This window comes from Pseudorca crassidens, chromosome 1, assembly GCF_039906515.1.
Source record: "Pseudorca crassidens isolate mPseCra1 chromosome 1, mPseCra1.hap1, whole genome shotgun sequence".
NCBI classification, from domain to species: Eukaryota; Metazoa; Chordata; class Mammalia; order Artiodactyla; family Delphinidae; genus Pseudorca; species Pseudorca crassidens.
This window is the reverse complement of record NC_090296.1, coordinates 83,998,244-84,015,731: the sequence shown is the minus strand read 5'-3', so window position 1 is coordinate 84,015,731 and position 17,488 is coordinate 83,998,244. Positions and strand designations below refer to the sequence as shown.

The 17,488-nt window shown below is 41.9% G+C and overlaps 1 protein-coding gene across 3 annotated transcripts in view; it reads right to left on the bottom strand.

Moving 5' to 3' along the window:
* EIF2AK4 (eukaryotic translation initiation factor 2 alpha kinase 4) overlaps positions 1-17,488 on the bottom strand; it is a 114,187-nt gene that overhangs the window by 46,135 nt on the left and 50,564 nt on the right. For all 3 annotated transcript variants that reach the window (XM_067742646.1, XM_067742656.1, XM_067742665.1), the window contains 5 exons: positions 8,149-8,582; positions 7,216-7,285; positions 4,630-4,713; positions 2,741-2,863; positions 468-572 (listed from right to left, as the gene is read on the bottom strand). In XM_067742646.1, coding sequence (XP_067598747.1) covers positions 468-572; positions 2,741-2,863; positions 4,630-4,713; positions 7,216-7,285; positions 8,149-8,582 — 816 coding nt within the window. The remainder of the gene's footprint in view (positions 1-467; positions 573-2,740; positions 2,864-4,629; positions 4,714-7,215; positions 7,286-8,148; positions 8,583-17,488) is intronic.

Genomic DNA, 17,488 nt, shown 5'->3' with positions numbered 1-17,488 from the left:
ACTTCACATTATTTTAGCTTTGTATGTTTAACAACTACTCTACAGTGTTGTGAAGAAGAGCATTAATACCTTCTGATTTATGTTGTCTAGAACTCATTCTTCTCAAGTTTTATGGGTTTTGAGCCTTATTTCCTTAAGCTAACTAAAAGCCCATCGGGTGTAAAGCATCTAGCCCAGTGCCTGGCATGGTAGACCAAAACGTTTCATAAAGTATTTCATGCCTTTGACCTAAATATCACCCACAAACTAGTAATTTTATGTCTCTCAAGTGGAACGCACTCACTAAAACGTATTCACAATTTCAAAGCCTGCAGGATCGTTTGCAGCTGCCCCTTCAGACTTGTATACTTTCCTGGGGATTACACAGCAGAGTTCAGGGAACTCATAGTCATGAGAGTGTTAGAAGACAGGATAATTAAGGCACATGGGTCCATTTTCAGGCACACTTGAATCAAAAAAATACTCACAGCAAAGGCTAGATGGTCTGTCGCTAAACCAAAATCACCTATTTTTACATGGTCATCAGAATCCAAAAAAATGTTGACAGGCTTCAAATCTCGGTGAATCATTCCCTGATGGAAAAGAGCAAAGAAACCAACAATTTTTTCCCAAACATAACTTATATCATACCTGTTTCCTCATTTGAAAGGCCAACCTAGTGATGAAAATTGGATGAGGTCTTCTCCTGCAGACCATGCTAGTCCAGGCTGTCTGACCTCTGCAATGTCTCCCAAACGTCCTGCCAATGACCTTGCCACCCTCTCCCAATCTACCTGCTGGTGGTCCTTATCAGGTCCAATCCAAACAGTTCCCTTTGGCATCCAAGACCCCTGTCTATCAGGTTCACAATGATCTTTCTCTCTACTGCATCACAAAACCCTTGCTCTGGTCAGGGAGATACACACCATTTTCATTCCCTCTTCTACTCATTTCTTCTGGCTACCTGCCCTGCCCAGGCTTTTCTCCACTCATTGGAATTGTACCAATATTTACAAGTGCCAGCTCACTCATGAAGACTTCCACAGTAATTCTAATAATTCAACTTTGCATTCCCAGCATACCAGGTAAGTGCTCAATGATTTCTTGTTACGTGAACATTACTTTCTCCCCTTCCTAACAGCATCCTCATCATGCTTACTGTTTCCGGTACTATAATACAGGAAATAAATGTAATAAAAACACTTGATGGTGTGATCTCTCTTACTGTTACATGAAGGTAAATTTCAGCTCCCTCAAAAAAACAGGAAGTCCCTCTCAAGTATGGGGTTTGTCATACACTTGTGCCTTCCTCTATTTCTAGGTTTGGCAGTGTTAGACACCCAACAAATGGTTGGCAGGTACTGAGCAGATTAGATGGCAAGGAAGACAGTGCACAGAGCACGGTTCTAGGACCCCAGGACGCTAGCACAGTAATAGAGTTCTAATGACCTTCATTAGAGCCCATTTTTATGTCCAACCTTGCAAATTCCACTTCCACCAAATCATTTATAAACTAGACATCTGTAAATTATAGTCCTGGCTTTTTACTAAATATGGTACAGTATAAATAATTTAAGGTTAAAGAAAATTGAGGCAAAGGAAAAAACCTATTTACACTAACACATTAGACAATCCCATTTTTTTTTTTTTTTTAATTTATTTTTGCTGTGTTGGGTCTTCGTTTCTGTGCAAGGGCTTTCTCTAGTTGTGGCAAGTGGGGGCCACTCTTCATTGCGGTGCGCAGGCCTCTCACTATCGCGGCCTCTCTTGTTGCAGAGCACAGGCTCCAGATGCGCAGGCTCAGTAGTTGTGGCTCACGGGCCTAGTTGCTCCGCGGCATGTGGGATCTTCCCAGACCAGGGCTCGAAACCGTGTCCCTTGCATAAGCAGACAGATTCTCAACCACTGCGCCACCAGGGAAGCCCTAGACAATCCCATTTTTAAAATGTAAGCAGTGTTTCATCTTGAAGCTAGGTCCATTAGCGTTTACATCATGATGACAATTTCTAGCTTTACAGTGACATTTTATACATGCGGCAAACTATGTTAGTCTCATCTCTACCCTTGCTAGATGACTTTCTAATTTTCCCATGTTCCTAGGAAAGGGAGCACTGAGTCAGAATCACATATCTTGGCAGGTATTAATCACACTCTCACTTTATCTAAACCACTCAAGGAATCATCCTCATGTTCCATACATGTTCAATTATTTCCACCTAACCCGGAGGCTGGCAAACTTCTTCTGTAAAGGGCCAGATAGTAAATCTTTTAGGCTTTATGGGCCACACAGTCTCTGCCACAACTACTCAACTCCACAGTGCAGCACAAGAACAGCCACAGGCAACACATAAACTGGTATGGCCCTCTTCCAATACAATGTTATTTATGGACACATTTGAATTTCATAGAATTTTCAGGTATCATGAAATATTACCCTTCTTTCAATTTTTTACAACCATTTAAAAATGTAAGGGCCAGTCTTAGCTCACAGGCTGAACAGAAGCAGGTAGGGAGTTAGATTTGACCCATGGGCTATAGTTTGCTGATCCCTCTTCTATCCTTCAATGCTTTCTTTGAACTTTGATGCTTTATACTATTTTCTCGTCTTTTGATATGTTCTATTTCCTATAAAAATAGATTATTTCAACATACCCATAATTTTCCCTCTATTTTAGGTTTTCTCAAATCTCACAATATTTGATTTTGTTATAAATTTTATGTAAACGTAAGTTTTTCAGATATAAAATATTGCAAAGCTTACTTTTTCATGGATATAAGCCAATCCATCCAGAATCTCTCGGAAAAGCCTCCAGAGCCTGACGGTGTCTCGATATAGTCCCTGGTCAATTGTGTCACGTAAAGTGCTCTTTTCACAGTACTCCATCTATGGACAAGAACAAACCAGGCAGGATTTGATGATATAGAGTTTCAATTAAGGAGGACAATGGCAATTAATGTAATCCCCCATTTTAAAACGTGTACCATGGATTTTAAATACTTATGGAAAAGGCTTATTTTTTTAATTAAAAAAAGAAACCAACAGTATTAAAAAAAATTGGGAAGAAATATGCATAATCTTTAGCACCCCAACAAAATCATTTTTATTTTTTATATTATTGTTCATTAAAAAAATAAGACTTTAAAATCCTTGTCACATATAATATGAAAACACTTAGAATTAAGTAAAAGTGTATTTTTTGTTTTACAAGATTGTTTCCAAACCCAAATTTCCAAGAAGCGCTAATTAATAATCCAATGATGTCATTAGCCTTTCTCATTTGCATGTTAAATTAATGACAATGACCTTCAAGTCTAGAGCAAAACATTGTAAATATCACAACATTTAAGAAAGGGCTCTATCTCATCCTTCTTAAGTGTATTAATCTATCAGAAAACAATGCAATATCATTTAAACCTTAGAGCAACATGCAGCATTTGATTTATGAAACTAGCCTATGTTTCAAACCAGTGCCACAGTTGAGATTTCTCATGAAGAAGGACTTTCTTGTTTTCAAAGAGAGGAACATGTCATTTTAAATGAGAGGAATATCCTCTCATGCTCAGAATAACATCTACAAACTCTGACTCATCCTCCAGGCCTCCCACACCAAGATCCCACCACACCTCACGTACCTCTGCTAGGTATTTCTGTCTCACTGTAACTGTTTACAGCATAATGGCATGTAGTAGATACTCAACAGTTAGCGGTTTGGGGGACGAATGCTTTATCATGTGTGTAAGTGGTTTATGTTCTGGGAAAACCTAAAACCCGCTGTAACCCCAGGAAAGCAACCACCTAACTAGACTCTTTTGAAACGTTACACTTGTCTGAGGGCTCCTTCTTGGGCATAGTACCGTATCTCACATTTAAAGATCTGCCTCCTTGCAGATGTGACTGAAAACACTAATAATGACTCACGGTCCTGTTCACTTGGGCCAGAGGCAAGTTTTCCGCTTTGGTTTGTGGCTGTCCCTCTGCTGGCTGAGCTCGCCACTGTCCAGAATGCGCCCCTCGGAAGTGTGAGCAGGACAAAGCCTATAAGCTTCCCTTTAGCAATGCCCCACTGGAACTGGTTCTCCTGTCCCTCAGGGGTTCCAGGACAAGCCACGTTCCTAAAACCAGGTGGGTGTTTCTTCTGTACACACGAGGATGTATGTGCCTCGTACCTTGCTTGTCCAGATTTGACTTGTTAGACAAAGCAGAGTTTCTGTACATGCCCAGTCTAGCGCTTATGGAACTCAGGTGGGTTCTAATTACTTCACACATGTTATTTTGTTTATTCTTCACAAGCCATTGAGGTAACTGCTACTGTTTAATTTATAGGTGGGGAACCTGGGACACAGAATGCTGAAGAACCGTGCCTGAGCTCACAAAGCTGTGACCGGTGGATCCAGGATATAAACTTACACAGCCTAAGTTAAGTCCAGAGCTGGAACCACTGCCCTGTGCCATCTCCTGCTACGGTACAGGAGAGCATGGGTTCAAGACAGGGGGAAAGGGCCTCCATGCTATAATCCTCTCTGGCCAATTAATCTTTGGCAGTGCGATGAGCCCTCTTTGCTCGCTCTCTTGCTCTCATCTCCCAAAACCTACCCACCAGCATACTACTGGGAGTTGCCGTGTCACTGAGCTGCATGCCAGGGCCTCACCTGGATGTAGAGGTAGTGCACAGCCTCAGTGGTTGCCGGTGGCTCACTTTCATGGCAACTGTTCTTTCCATTGCAATCTTCATCCTAACCCAAGAGGAACACACGAGAGCTCAAAATGAGGCTGAAATGAAACAAGATCACCACCACCAAGTCTTTTGTTCCTGCCCCTACCACATAGATAGCGATCCTGCTGCCTTAGAGGGAAGGTGAGTGAGCAGAACAACAACTACTGTCCTTTAGATGCTTACAGTATTTAAAAGGCAATTTTGCCAATACCAGAATCTAATGCACAGTTTACAGGTCTGTTACTGTACAGAACAATGATGGGGACAATAGGAAACAGGTGGGTATTAAAGGTAATCCACAGAAAGGCTCTAAGTCAATTCCTTCTCACCACTTGCTATCTTTCTATGGATAAGAAGGGTAGAATGTACACAGGCTAATATTTTAAGACTTCAGTTTTATTGGAATGCCTACCTTTGATGGTAGACTTACTTTGGAAACAGAAGATGAGAAATCCATCTTTAGCTAAAACAATTTAAATGTGATCACATTACCAGACGGCACACTGCCCTCGGCTACAGCACTGAAGAACCACCACCCAGCTGACACTTAGGGTGACCGATCCTCTACACTACTTTTCCACATGGTTAGTCTGCCAGTCCCCTACAGCTGTTTTTCTAACTCATGTCCCTTAAAAAAAAAATTCTTTCTTCTTCTAATAGACATATTTAAATACTCCCTCCTACCCCCAAGTATGGGAAAGCATTAGGTAGCATTTGACTGTTTCTGATTTGCATTTTTTGTGTGGAAACATTTTTTCAACATTTTATCTTTATTGAATGAAAAAAACTGCTCTGGAAACAATCAAATTCTACTTTTTTTTTTTTTTTTTGGCCACACTGCGTAGCTTGTGGGATCTTAGTTCCCCGATCAGGGATTGAACCCGGGCCGTCCGTAGTGAAACCTCGGAGTCCTAACCACTGGACAGCCAGGGAATTCCCTCAGTTCTACTCTTGAATCATTTATTTATTCTGGGGATTATCCGTACAAGATTGTTAATCTCTTAGAGGCTTCTACCCATCAATTAGAATGCCCATGGGATACCTCCCTTAATTGAGAAAAACCAGAATTGTAAATTTGGTGCCCCCATAATGATTATATGCATAACTAATGCTAAAACCAAAGCAGTTAGACTACTTGTGCTATTATTCCTTAAACTTCCTCAGGGGTTAAGGGGATTTTAATAGAAAAGGGAAGTACTTTTAAAAAATGCTGGGACTTCCCTGGCAATCCAATGGTTAAGAATCCGTGTTTCCACTGCAGGGGGCACAGATTCAATCCCTGGTTGGGGAACTAAGATCCTGCATACTGCTCGGCGCAGCCAAAAAAAAAAGTGCTGGCTAAAGCATTCAAACCTCATTCAAACCAATTTAACTGCTTATCTAAGACAGTCTATGTGTAGACTTTTTTTTTTTTTTTTTGCGGTACGCGGGCCTCTCACTGTTGTGACCTCTCCCGTTGCAGAGCACAGGCTCCGGACGCGCCAGGCCCAGTGGCCACGGCTCATGGGCCCAGCTGCTCCGCGGCACATGGGATCCTCCCAGACCGGGGCACGAACCCGCGTCCCCCGCATCTGCAGGCGGACTCTCAACCACTGCGCCGCCAGGGAAGCCCTAGACTTCTTTTTATCTGCTATGAATGCACGCTGCTTGTAATTATATTTTTATGCCTGGTAGTAAAGTCACTGCATCCAATCCCCAGCTGCAGAAGGTTTCTCTAGCAATAACTGACAGCCCTGGAAATTACAAAGCTTCACACCGACTCCAAGCCATCAGCACTGAGGGGCTCTGCTGGCCTGGATGCAGGAATATACAGAATTGAGTGGGACCCAAGGCTTCGAGCAGCGTTTCTCAAATCTTTCAGACCATGTTGTATTTTATATTACACCTAATACATATACTCATAAGAGACAAGTTCTATGAAGAGAGTTTACCTTTACTAGTGTGACACATTTTGGTATTCTTTACTCTTCTCTACAGCATTAAAAATAAAATGAAAAAAATAAATTAAAAAAATAAAAATAAAATAAAATGAAGCTGGTTGTAACCCTTGAAACTGATTTCATAACCCATTACAGGATCATAACCCACAGTGTTAAAACACTGTTCCAGAGGATGGTTTATGAGAGTAAGTCATCAAGATTAATTGATGTGAGAGAGACCTACATAACTCCACAATTAGGCTGTTTAGTTACTCAATTAATTTGCATTCAACCCTCATCCCCAACCACATAATGTTTCCTAAAATCCGCTAGGAAGTGGTTTTCACTAAAAGCAAAATAAAACAAAAAAACCCCAGTATGTCAATTTATTCTTCTCTTTTTATTATGTGGATAAATTAAGACCTATAAGTAACCCTATGAGTAGCTTATTTTAAAAAATCATGTTTTAAAATCGACAGTTTCTATATCTGCATATCAGATTAAGGCTTTACTATTTTACCTGAGGTTTATAACATCAAACATTTGCTTATGTACCCATCCCATGAAGAATAAAAAGGTGTAACTTCTATTTATATATTTACCTGATTCTGACTTTTACTGTTCTCATCTTCATTGTCAAAGATGATATCACTGTCAGAATCTGAAGCAGGTCTTAAAGAGAGAAATAGAGAAAGACTAAAAAAACCAAATTCCCTGTTACAATTCAATAGCTCAGAGTTATGATAAACTGTATCCAAATGGATACAATGAAATAAAACATGAATGTAAATGACCAGGGTGGATTCTGAGATGCGTTAAACTTTATTAACATCTTTCTAATTAATTAATTAATTAATTTATAGCTGTGTTGGGTCTTCGTTTCTGTGCAAGGGCTTTCTCTAGTTGTGGCAAGCGGGGGCCACTCTGCATCACGGTGCACGGGCCTCTCACTATTGTGGCCTCTCTTGTTGCGGAGCACAGGCTCCAGACGCGCAGGCTCAGTAATTGTGGCTCACGGACCCAGCTGCTCCATGGCATGTGGGATCTTCCTGGACCAGGGCTCGAACCCGTGTCCCCTGCCTTGGCAGGCAGATTCTCAACCACCGCGCCACCAGGGAAGCCCTGAGATGCGTTAAACTTTAAACTTTATTTTAGGATCATAATTACTGGTTTGGTAACCCTTTTTAGAGCTGCAGTAGGTCCTATGTCAAGACTCCAAATTAGTTCCTTTATGCTCCACAGAGTCGGAAGCCCTTATCTAAAAAGAATGCTCTTTTAAAAATCCTATTAAATGTATTAAGAGGAGGGACTGGAAGAAGTTTCTATTTTTCCTTCCTCCAGGGCTTGGATTTTGGAGATCTCTTGAAGATATTAGAGGGGAAAAACCCTTGGACTGAATTTGGTTACTCTCTAAAACTGAGTTGCATATACATGTATTTCATCATGGTCCACAGGACTGGATTTCTAACCAAGTCCCTCCCCTTCCCCGGCCTGGGCTTGGCGGGGATGAGCCAGCAGCGCCCGGGAACTCTTACAGGAAGGACTGTGAGAAGACGCCGTCGTGCTCCTCGTCGTCATCCTCGTCGCTGCTGGAGTCCGGGCCGGCGGCGGGGAAGCGGGCGCTGCCCGAGCGCTCAGCCGATGTGCTCCACTCCACCGAGCTGCTGAGGATGGGCGGCGGCGCGGCCGCCTCCACGCTGCCCGGGCCGTCCGTGTCGCTGTCGCCGATGGGCAGTCGGGGCAAGGCTCGCCCGTCCAGGGCCTGGGGTCCCGCGTCTGGGGGCGGCGTCGCGGGGCCCGCCGGCCGCTCGTGCCTCTCGATCCAGGCGTTGTAGTAGCGCACGATGTTCTCGTGGTGCAGACGCGACAGCAACGTCACCTCGCCCTTGATCCTGCGGAAGTGCCTGCTGGCCGGGTTGATGGGGATGCGCTTCACCGCGTAGCAGCAGCCGTCCAGCTTGTTCTGCACCTGCCGCACGAAGGAGAAAGGAGAGGGGTCCGGCAGGTCAGCCACTCCAAACCCTGTACCGACTGGCATTCCTACCGTGTCAGCCCATCTCCTCCCAAGGAGAACCCCGAGTTCTGAGTCAGAACCCACAGCTACAGTCGAGGACCACGTGTCTGAAGTTCTTAAGCTGAAGAAAGTCGTGACTGCCAAAAACAGAAAACATTTCACCCCAAGCTAAATGTATAGCGCCTGCTAAGAGACTCTGGGGAAAACATAATCTCCATTTTAATCATTCATTTTATTGACAATTATATCCCTGCTTTCCCAATATCACATCTGCTATCTAAATTTCCAAGTAAACCTTGTTGCTTTTTTAACCTTGTTTTTAAAAAATTATTTTCCAAACTCAGTGTAAATTTTTAGAAGGTGATTTTAGTTTCTCTCCACTTGTTTTTTTAAACTTAAAGTCACCAAACACAAACTAAGCAACAGTTTTAACAGACCTGCATGCAAATTCTAATTCTCAACTTACAAGGAACTTGGGCAAATGACTTAATTTCCTTGAAACTCGATTTTTTAATCTATAAAATGGCATTTATGCCACTTCCCTTACCTCAAAGGCGACTGTGAGGATTAAATGAAATGATGTGAGTAAAGCACCTGTATCAAGGTGTCACAGAGAAAGGTGTTCAATAAATAAAGTAATTGGCATTAACACAATTACTGCCCATCGATTTTATTACTAAGATTGAAGATTTACAACTGATGTTATGTAAGGAAACTAGAACAATACAATTGAGAATAAAGGAAAAACACAAGAAAAATACAAGAAAATGTTTCAAAGGCCAAATCTCCGTATTTTACATAGAGTCATCCTTATCCCGGGCAGTTTTGCTATGCAGTTGGGTCGACTAAGTATTTTTTATAAAATTTTGTTTTCTGAACCTTCCAGTTCCAACCATGCAGGGCAACTGAAGTGATGGAAACTAACAACTTGCCCATCGCAGAGGGAGAAACTAGTTGGTTACAAAAGAGAGCATCATTCTCTTATTTGGCTCATAGGCTTCTATGCCAAAAACTACTTTTAGGAATGAGAAAGGAATACTATAAAAGTGAGCTTCAGATTATCTTTTTGGGGGTACAGAAATAGTGGTACAAAGTACATTTTTGAGTAAAACAGGTGTCAGTCTGAATGCTTGCTGAAATGTCTTAGTGATGTATGTGACCTCAGGCAAATGACATAACTTCTCTCAGCATCGGTTCCCTCATCTGCAAAATGGGATAATACCTATTTCATAAGAATGTCATGAGATTAAAAGACAAGGTTCACGAACCACCTGGCACACAGCCGCAAACAGGAAATGTGCTCCAAAAAAATGACAGCCGTGTGTTCTTTTACTGCCACGTTAATAGAGTGGAGGACTGTGGGGAAGTTGTGGCACTGTCTTTCAACCTCATATCTCAGTACATATCACATATGCTATTGTAACCAAGCAGGACCCTATGGGGCCTTCCCAGGACAGATCGCCCACCATGTCCTCTGCCTGTGTCTTGTTTGTAGAAAAGCTTTATTCTCCCAGGCCTCCCGAGTCACAAAAGGCTGCTCAATAATGACTGAAAGAATGTGAACATGTAGTGACAAAAAAATAGCAGTTGGGCCAGGAGAATTGGTAACAATTTAAAAAGTGAATCAGCCATGTAACAGTCACAGAATCTTTAGTTCTTTCCTGAAGGACATAGATAACATGTCTGATGCATGTCCCTGAGTTGTTTTACAGATACTGAAACTAAAACCTCCACCAGATAGAAGAATCTAACTGCATGAGGAGCATGAGCATGTAGCCCCCAGACTGGCTGGAACGGGTCTGGTTCCAGTTAACATCTTAACTGATGATGTTAAGCCCCGTGACACCACCCTCTTGCCTCACCGTCACCCAATCAAAGAATGGTACACGAGCTGATCATGCACCTGCAACTCTCTCCCTCACCTTGCCTTTAAAAATGCTTCCCTGGAATCCACTGGGGAGCTTGGGTCTCTTGGTTATTAGCTGCCCGTACTCCTTGCTTGGTGCCTGCAATAAATGCTGCAAAACCCTCTATCAAGTCCTAGTGTCAGTAAGTTGGCTTTACTGTGAGTGGGTGAGCTGACCCAATTTTGGTTTGGTGACACTATGTGTCACTGACTGGGGTGTGGGGCTTGCTACACGAGAACTCCTAGGAATTCATTTACTAAAATGCAAAGGTGCATTAACAGTAATGGGTCCCATTGCTAATGAAATTCCAGATCTCTGAGGAGATGGCCCAACCTTAACCTGAAAATAGAGATGGGGTGTGAGGACTGTTGGGTTCTCACAGGGAGACACCACAGGAAAAACATGGGGGATTAAGTTACTAGGATGTTTTTGTTATATGAGCTTACTAATCAGTTTTAAGTACTTGAAAGGAAATGAAGTTTGATCATGTTTGGAATTCAAGAATCTAAAATTAAAGTTAAAGGAGTTGATCAAAATTATAAAGGGATAATATAAACTTCAATCATCCACTTCTCTTAAAGATAACTATGATTACCTGATCAGGATATCTGTCTGCCCAAAGTAGACCTATTTAATCACCTAAACGTAATAGCTATATTTTCAAGAAGAAAGTTGAAAATTTCCCATGATATTACGACTTTCTTTTGGAAAACCTGCTTAAGTTTGTCTTTCTGTAGAAAAACTAATGTAATTCTTTTTTCAATGTAAAAGGCCTTCCACAGTGATACAGGTAATGCTTCCTAATAATACTCTCAGAATCCGAAACACACTCATGCCCTATTGATGGTGCGCAACTTTCTTTTTTTGTTTTTGTTTTGTTTTGTTTTGTTTTTGCGGTACATGGGCCTCTAACTGTTGTGGCCTCTCCCATTGCGGAGCACAGGCTCTGGACGCACAGGCTCAGCGGCCATGGCTCACGGGCCCAGCCGCTCCATGGCATGTGGGATCCTCCCGGACCAGAGCACGAACCCGTGTCCCCTGCATTGGCAGGTGGACTCTCAACCACTGCGCCACCAGGGAAGCCCATCTGCTACTTTTTTATGGGTAAGATGACATATCTCATATGGATTTGATAATAGTAATCTGGGACTCTTAAATTCAAACAAAATACTTAAATTACACAAAAAGAGTTGAAAACTCTCTCTTAAGGGGCAGATGATAATAAAAGTTGCCCAAATAGCCTGGAATAAGTAAGGGAAGACCTAACAGCAGCACACCTTAATAATGCATCACGGAGCAGCTTCAGGATGGCGTGGAATCACCTTCCTCCACACAAATACATCAGAAATACATCTACATGTGGAACAACTCCTACAGAACACCTACTGAACGCTGGCAGAAGACCTCAGACCTCCCAAAAGGCAAGAAACTCCCCACGTACCTGGGTAGGGCAAAAGAAAAAAGTAAAAACAGAGACAAAAGAATAGGGACGGGACCTGCACCAGTGGGAGGGAGCTGTGAAGGAGGAAAGGTTTCCACACACTAGGAAGCCCCTTCGCGGGCGGAGACTGCGGGTGGCAGAGGGGGGAGCTTCGGTGCCACGGAGGAGAGCGCAGCAACAGGGGTGCGGAGGGCAAAGTGGAAAGATTGCCGCACAGAGGATTGGAGCCGACCAGCACTTACCAGCCAGAGAGGCTTGTCTGCTCACCGGCTGGGGCGGGCGGGGCTGGGAGCTGAGGCTCGGGCTTCGGTGGGATCCCCGGGAGAGGACTGGGGTTGGCTGCGTGAACACAGCCTGCAGGGGGTTAGTGCACCACGGCTAGGTGGGAGGGAGTCCGGGGAAAAGTCTGCAGCTGCCGAAGAGGCAAGAGATTTTTTCTTGCCTCTTTGTTTCCTGGTGCGCGAGGAGAGGGGATTAAGAGCACTGCTTAAAGGAGCTCCAGAGACGGGCACGAGCCACGGCTAACAGCGCGGACCCCAGAGACAGGCAAGAGACGCTAAGGCTGCTGCTGCAGCCACCAAGAACCCTGCGTGTGAGCACCGGTCACTATCCACACCTCCGCTCCCGGGAGCCTGTGCAGCCCGGCACGGCCAGGGTCCCGTGATCCAGGGACAACTTCCCCGGGAGAACACATGGCACACCTCAGGCTGCTGCAATGTCATACTGGCCTCTCGCCCCGCACTCTGTACCCCTCCCTCCCCTCCGGCCTGAGTGAGCCAGAGCCCCCAATCAGCTGCTTCTTTAACCCTGTCCTGTCTGAGCGAAGAACAGACGCCCTCAGGCAACCTACACGCAGAGGCGGGTCCAAATCCAAAGCTGAACCCCAGGAGATGTGTGAACAAAGAAGAGAAAGGGAAATCTCTCCCAGCAGCCTCGGGAGCAGCGGATTAAATCTCCACAATCAAACTGATTTACCCTGCATCTCTGGAATACCTGAATAGACAATGAATCATTTCAAATCGAGGAGGTGGATTTTGGGAGCAACGATATAAATATATATTTTTTCCCTTTTTCTCTTTTTGTGAGTGTGTATGTGTATGCTTCTGTGTGTGATTTTGTCTGTATAGCTTTGCTTTTACCATTTGTCCTAGGGTTCGGTCTGTCTGTTTTTTGTTTTTTTTTTTTTTAGTATAGCTTTTAGTGCTTGTTATCATTGGAGGATTTGCTATGTGCTTTGGTTGCTCTCTTCTTTCCTCTTATTTTTCTTTTATTACTTAAAAAACATTTTTTAAAATAATTTTTATTTTAATAACTTTTATATTTTATTTTATCTTCTTTCTTTCTTTTTTTTCTTCCTTTTATTCTGAGCCGTGTGGATGAAAGGCTCTTGGCGCTCCAGCCAGGCGTCAGTGTTGTGCCTCTGAGGTGGGAGAGCCAACTTCAGGACATTGGTCCGCAAGAGACCACTGAGCTCCGAACAGTGAAAATCTCCCAGAGATCTCCATCTCAACGCCAAGACCCACCTCCACTCAACGACCAGCAAGCTACAGTGATGGACATCCTATGCCAAACAACTAGCAAGACAGGAACACAACCCCACCCATTAGCAGAGAGGCTGCCTAAAATCATAGTAAGGCCATAGGCACCCCAAAACACACCACCAGACGTGGATCTGCCCACCAGAAAGACAAGATCCAGCCTCATCCACCAGAACACAGGCACTAGTCCCCTTCACCAGGAAGCCTCCACAACCCACTGAACCAACCTTAGCCACTGGGGGCAGACACCAAAAACAACAGGAACTACGAACCTGCAGCCTGCGAAAAGGAGACCCCAAACACAGTAAGTTAAGAAAAATGAGAAGACAGCGAAACACACAGCAGATGAAGGAGGAAGGTAAAAACCCATGAGACCTAACAAATGAAGAGGAAATAGGCAGTCTACCTGAAAAAGAATTCAGAATAATGATAGTAAAGATCTTCCAAAATCTTGGAAATACAATGGAGAAAATACAAGAAACGTTTAACAAGGACCTAGAAGAACTAAAGAGCAAACAGTGATGAACAACACAGTAAATGAAATCAAATATTCTCTGAAGTGATCAATAGCAGAATAACTGAGGCAGAAGAACAGATAAGTGACCTGGAAGATAAAATAGTGGAAATAACTACTGCAGAGCAGAATAAAGAAAAAAGAATGAAAAGAATTGAGGACAGTCTCAGAGACCTCTGGGACAACATTAAACACACCAACATTCGCATTATAGGGGTCCCAGAAGAAGAAGACAAAAAGAAAGGGACTGAGAAAATATTTGAAGGATTATAGTTTAAAACTTCACTAATATAGGAAAGGAAATAGTTAAGTCCAGGAAATACAGAGAGTCCCATACAGGATAAATCCAAGGAGAAACACACCAAGGCACATATTAATCAAACTATCAAAAATTAAATACAAAGAAAAAATATTAAAAGCAGCAAGGGAAAAACAACAAATAACATACAAGGGAATCCACATAAGGTTAACAGCTGATCTTTCAGCAGAAACTCTGCAAGCCAGAAGGGAATGACAGGACATATTTAAAGTGATGAAGGGGAAAAACCTACAACCGAGATTACCCAGCAAGGATCTCATTCAGATTTGACAGAGAAATTAAAACCTTTACAGACAAGCAAAAGCTAAGAGAATTCAGCACCACCAAACCAGCTTTACAACAAATGCTAAAGGAACTTCTCTAGGTAGGAAACACAAGAGAAGGAAAAGACCTACAATAACAAACACAAAACAATTAAGAAAATGGTAACAGGAAGATACATATTGATATTTACCTTAAATGTAAATGGATTAAATGCTCCAACCAAAAGAGAAAGACTGGCTGAATGGATACAAAAACAAGACCCATATATATGCTGTCTACAAGAGACCCACTTCAGACCTAGGGACACATACAGACTGAAGGTGAGGGGATGGAAAAAGATATTCCATGCAAATGGAAACCAAAAGAAAGCTGGAGTAGCAATTCTCATATCAGATAAAATAGACTTTAAAATAAAGACTATTAGAAGAGACAAAGAAAAACACTACATAATGATCAAAGGATCAACCCAAGAAGAAGATATAACAATTGTAAATATTTATGCACCCAACATAGGAGCACCTCAATACATAAGGCAAATACTAACAGCCATAAAAGGGGAAATCGACAATAACACATTCACAGTAGGGGACTTTAACACCCCACTTTCACCAACGGACAGATCATCCAAAATGAAAATAAATAAGGGAACACAAGCTTTAAATGATACATTAAACAAGGTGGAGTTAATTGATATTTATAGGACATTCCATCCAAAAACAACAGAATACACTTTCTTCTCAAGCGCTCATGGAACATTCTCCAGGGTAGATCATATCTTGGGTCACAAGTCAAGCCTTGGTAAATTTAAGAAAATTGAAATCCTATCAAGTATCTTTTCTGACCACAACACTATGAGACTAGATATCAATTACAGGAAAAAATCTGTAACAAATAGAAACACATGGAGGCTAAATAATACACTACTTAATAACCAAGAGATCACTGAAGAAATCAAAAAATACCTAGAAACAAATGACAATGAAAACATGACGACCCAAAACCTATGGGATGCAGCAAAAGCAGTTCTAAGAAGGAAGTTTACAGCAATACAATCCTACCTTAAGAAACAAGAAACACCTCAAATAAACAACCTAACCTTACACCTAAAGCAATTAGAGAAAGAAGAACAAAAAAAACCCAAAGTTAGCAGAAGGAAAGAAATCATAAAGATCAGATCAGAAATAAATGAAAAAGAAATGAAGGAAACGATAGCAAAGATCAATAAAACTAAAAGCTGGTTCTTTGAGAAGATAAACAAAATTGATAAGCCATTAGCCAGACTCATCAAGAAAAAAAGGGAGAAGACTCAAATCAATAGAATTAGAAATGAAAAAGGAGAAGTAACAACTGACACTGCAGAAATACAAAGGATCATGAGAGATTACTACAAGCAGCTATATGCCAATAAAATGGACAACCTGGAAGAAATGGACAAATTCTTAGAAATGCACAACCTTCCGAGACTGAACCAGGAAGAAATAGAAAATATGAACAGACCAATCACAAGCACTGAAATTGAAACTGTGATTCAAAATCTTCCAACAAACAAAAGCCTAGGACCAGATGGCTTCACAGGCGAATTCTATCAAACATTTAGACAAGAGCTAACACCTATCCTTCTCAAACTCTTCCAAAATACAGCAGAGGGAGGAACACTCCCAAACTCATTCTACGAGGCCACCATCACCCTGATACCAAAACCAGACACAGATGTCACAAAGAAAGAAAACTACAGGACAATATCACTGATGAACATAGATGCAAAAATCCTCAACAAAATACTAGCAAACAGAATCCAACAGCACATTAAAAGGATCATACACCATGGTCAAGTCGGGTTTATTCCAGGAATGTAAGGATTCTTCAGTATATGCAAATCAATCAATGGGATACACTGTATTAACTAATGGAAGGAGAAAAACCATATGATCATCTCAATAGATGCAGAGAAAGCTTTCGACAAAATTCAGCACCCATTTATGATAAAAACCCTCTAGAAAGTAGGCATAGAGGGAACTTATCTCAACATAATAAAGGCCATATATGACAAACCCACAGCCAACATCATTCTCAATGGTGAAAAACTGAAACCATTTCCACTAGGATCAGGAAAAAGACAAGGTTGCCCACTGTCACCACTATTATTCAACATAGTTTTGGAAGTTTTAGCCACGGCGATCAGAGAAGAAAAAGAAATAAAAGGAATCCAAATCAGAAAAGAAGAAGTAAAGCTGTCACTGTTTGCAGATGACATGATACTATACATAGAGAATCCTAAAGATGCTACCAGAAATCTACTAGAGCTAATCAATGAATTTGGTAAAGTTGCAGGATACAAACTTAATGCACAGAAACCTCTTGCATTCCCATACACTAATGATGAAAAATCTGAAAGAGAAATTAAGAAAACATTCCCATTTACCATTGCAACAAAAAGAATAAAATATCTAGGAATAAACCTACTTAAGGAGACAAAAGACCTGTATGCAGAAAACTATAAGAGACTGATGAAAGAAATTAAAGATGATACAAATAGATGGAGAGATATGCCATGTTCTTGGATTGGAAGAATCAACATTGTGAAAATGACTCTACTACCCAAAGCAATCTACAGATTCAATGCAATCCCTATCAAACTACCAATGGCATTTTCCACAAAACATTTCACAATTTGTATGGAAACACAAAGGACTCCAAATAGCCAAAGCAATCTTGAGAAAGAAAAACAGAGCTGGAGGAATCAGGCTCCTGGACTTCAGACTATACTACAAAGCTACAGTAATCAAGACAGTATGGTACTGGCACAAAAATAGAAATGTAGATCAATGGAACAGGATAGAAAGCCCAGAGATAAACCCACGCACATATGGTCACCTTA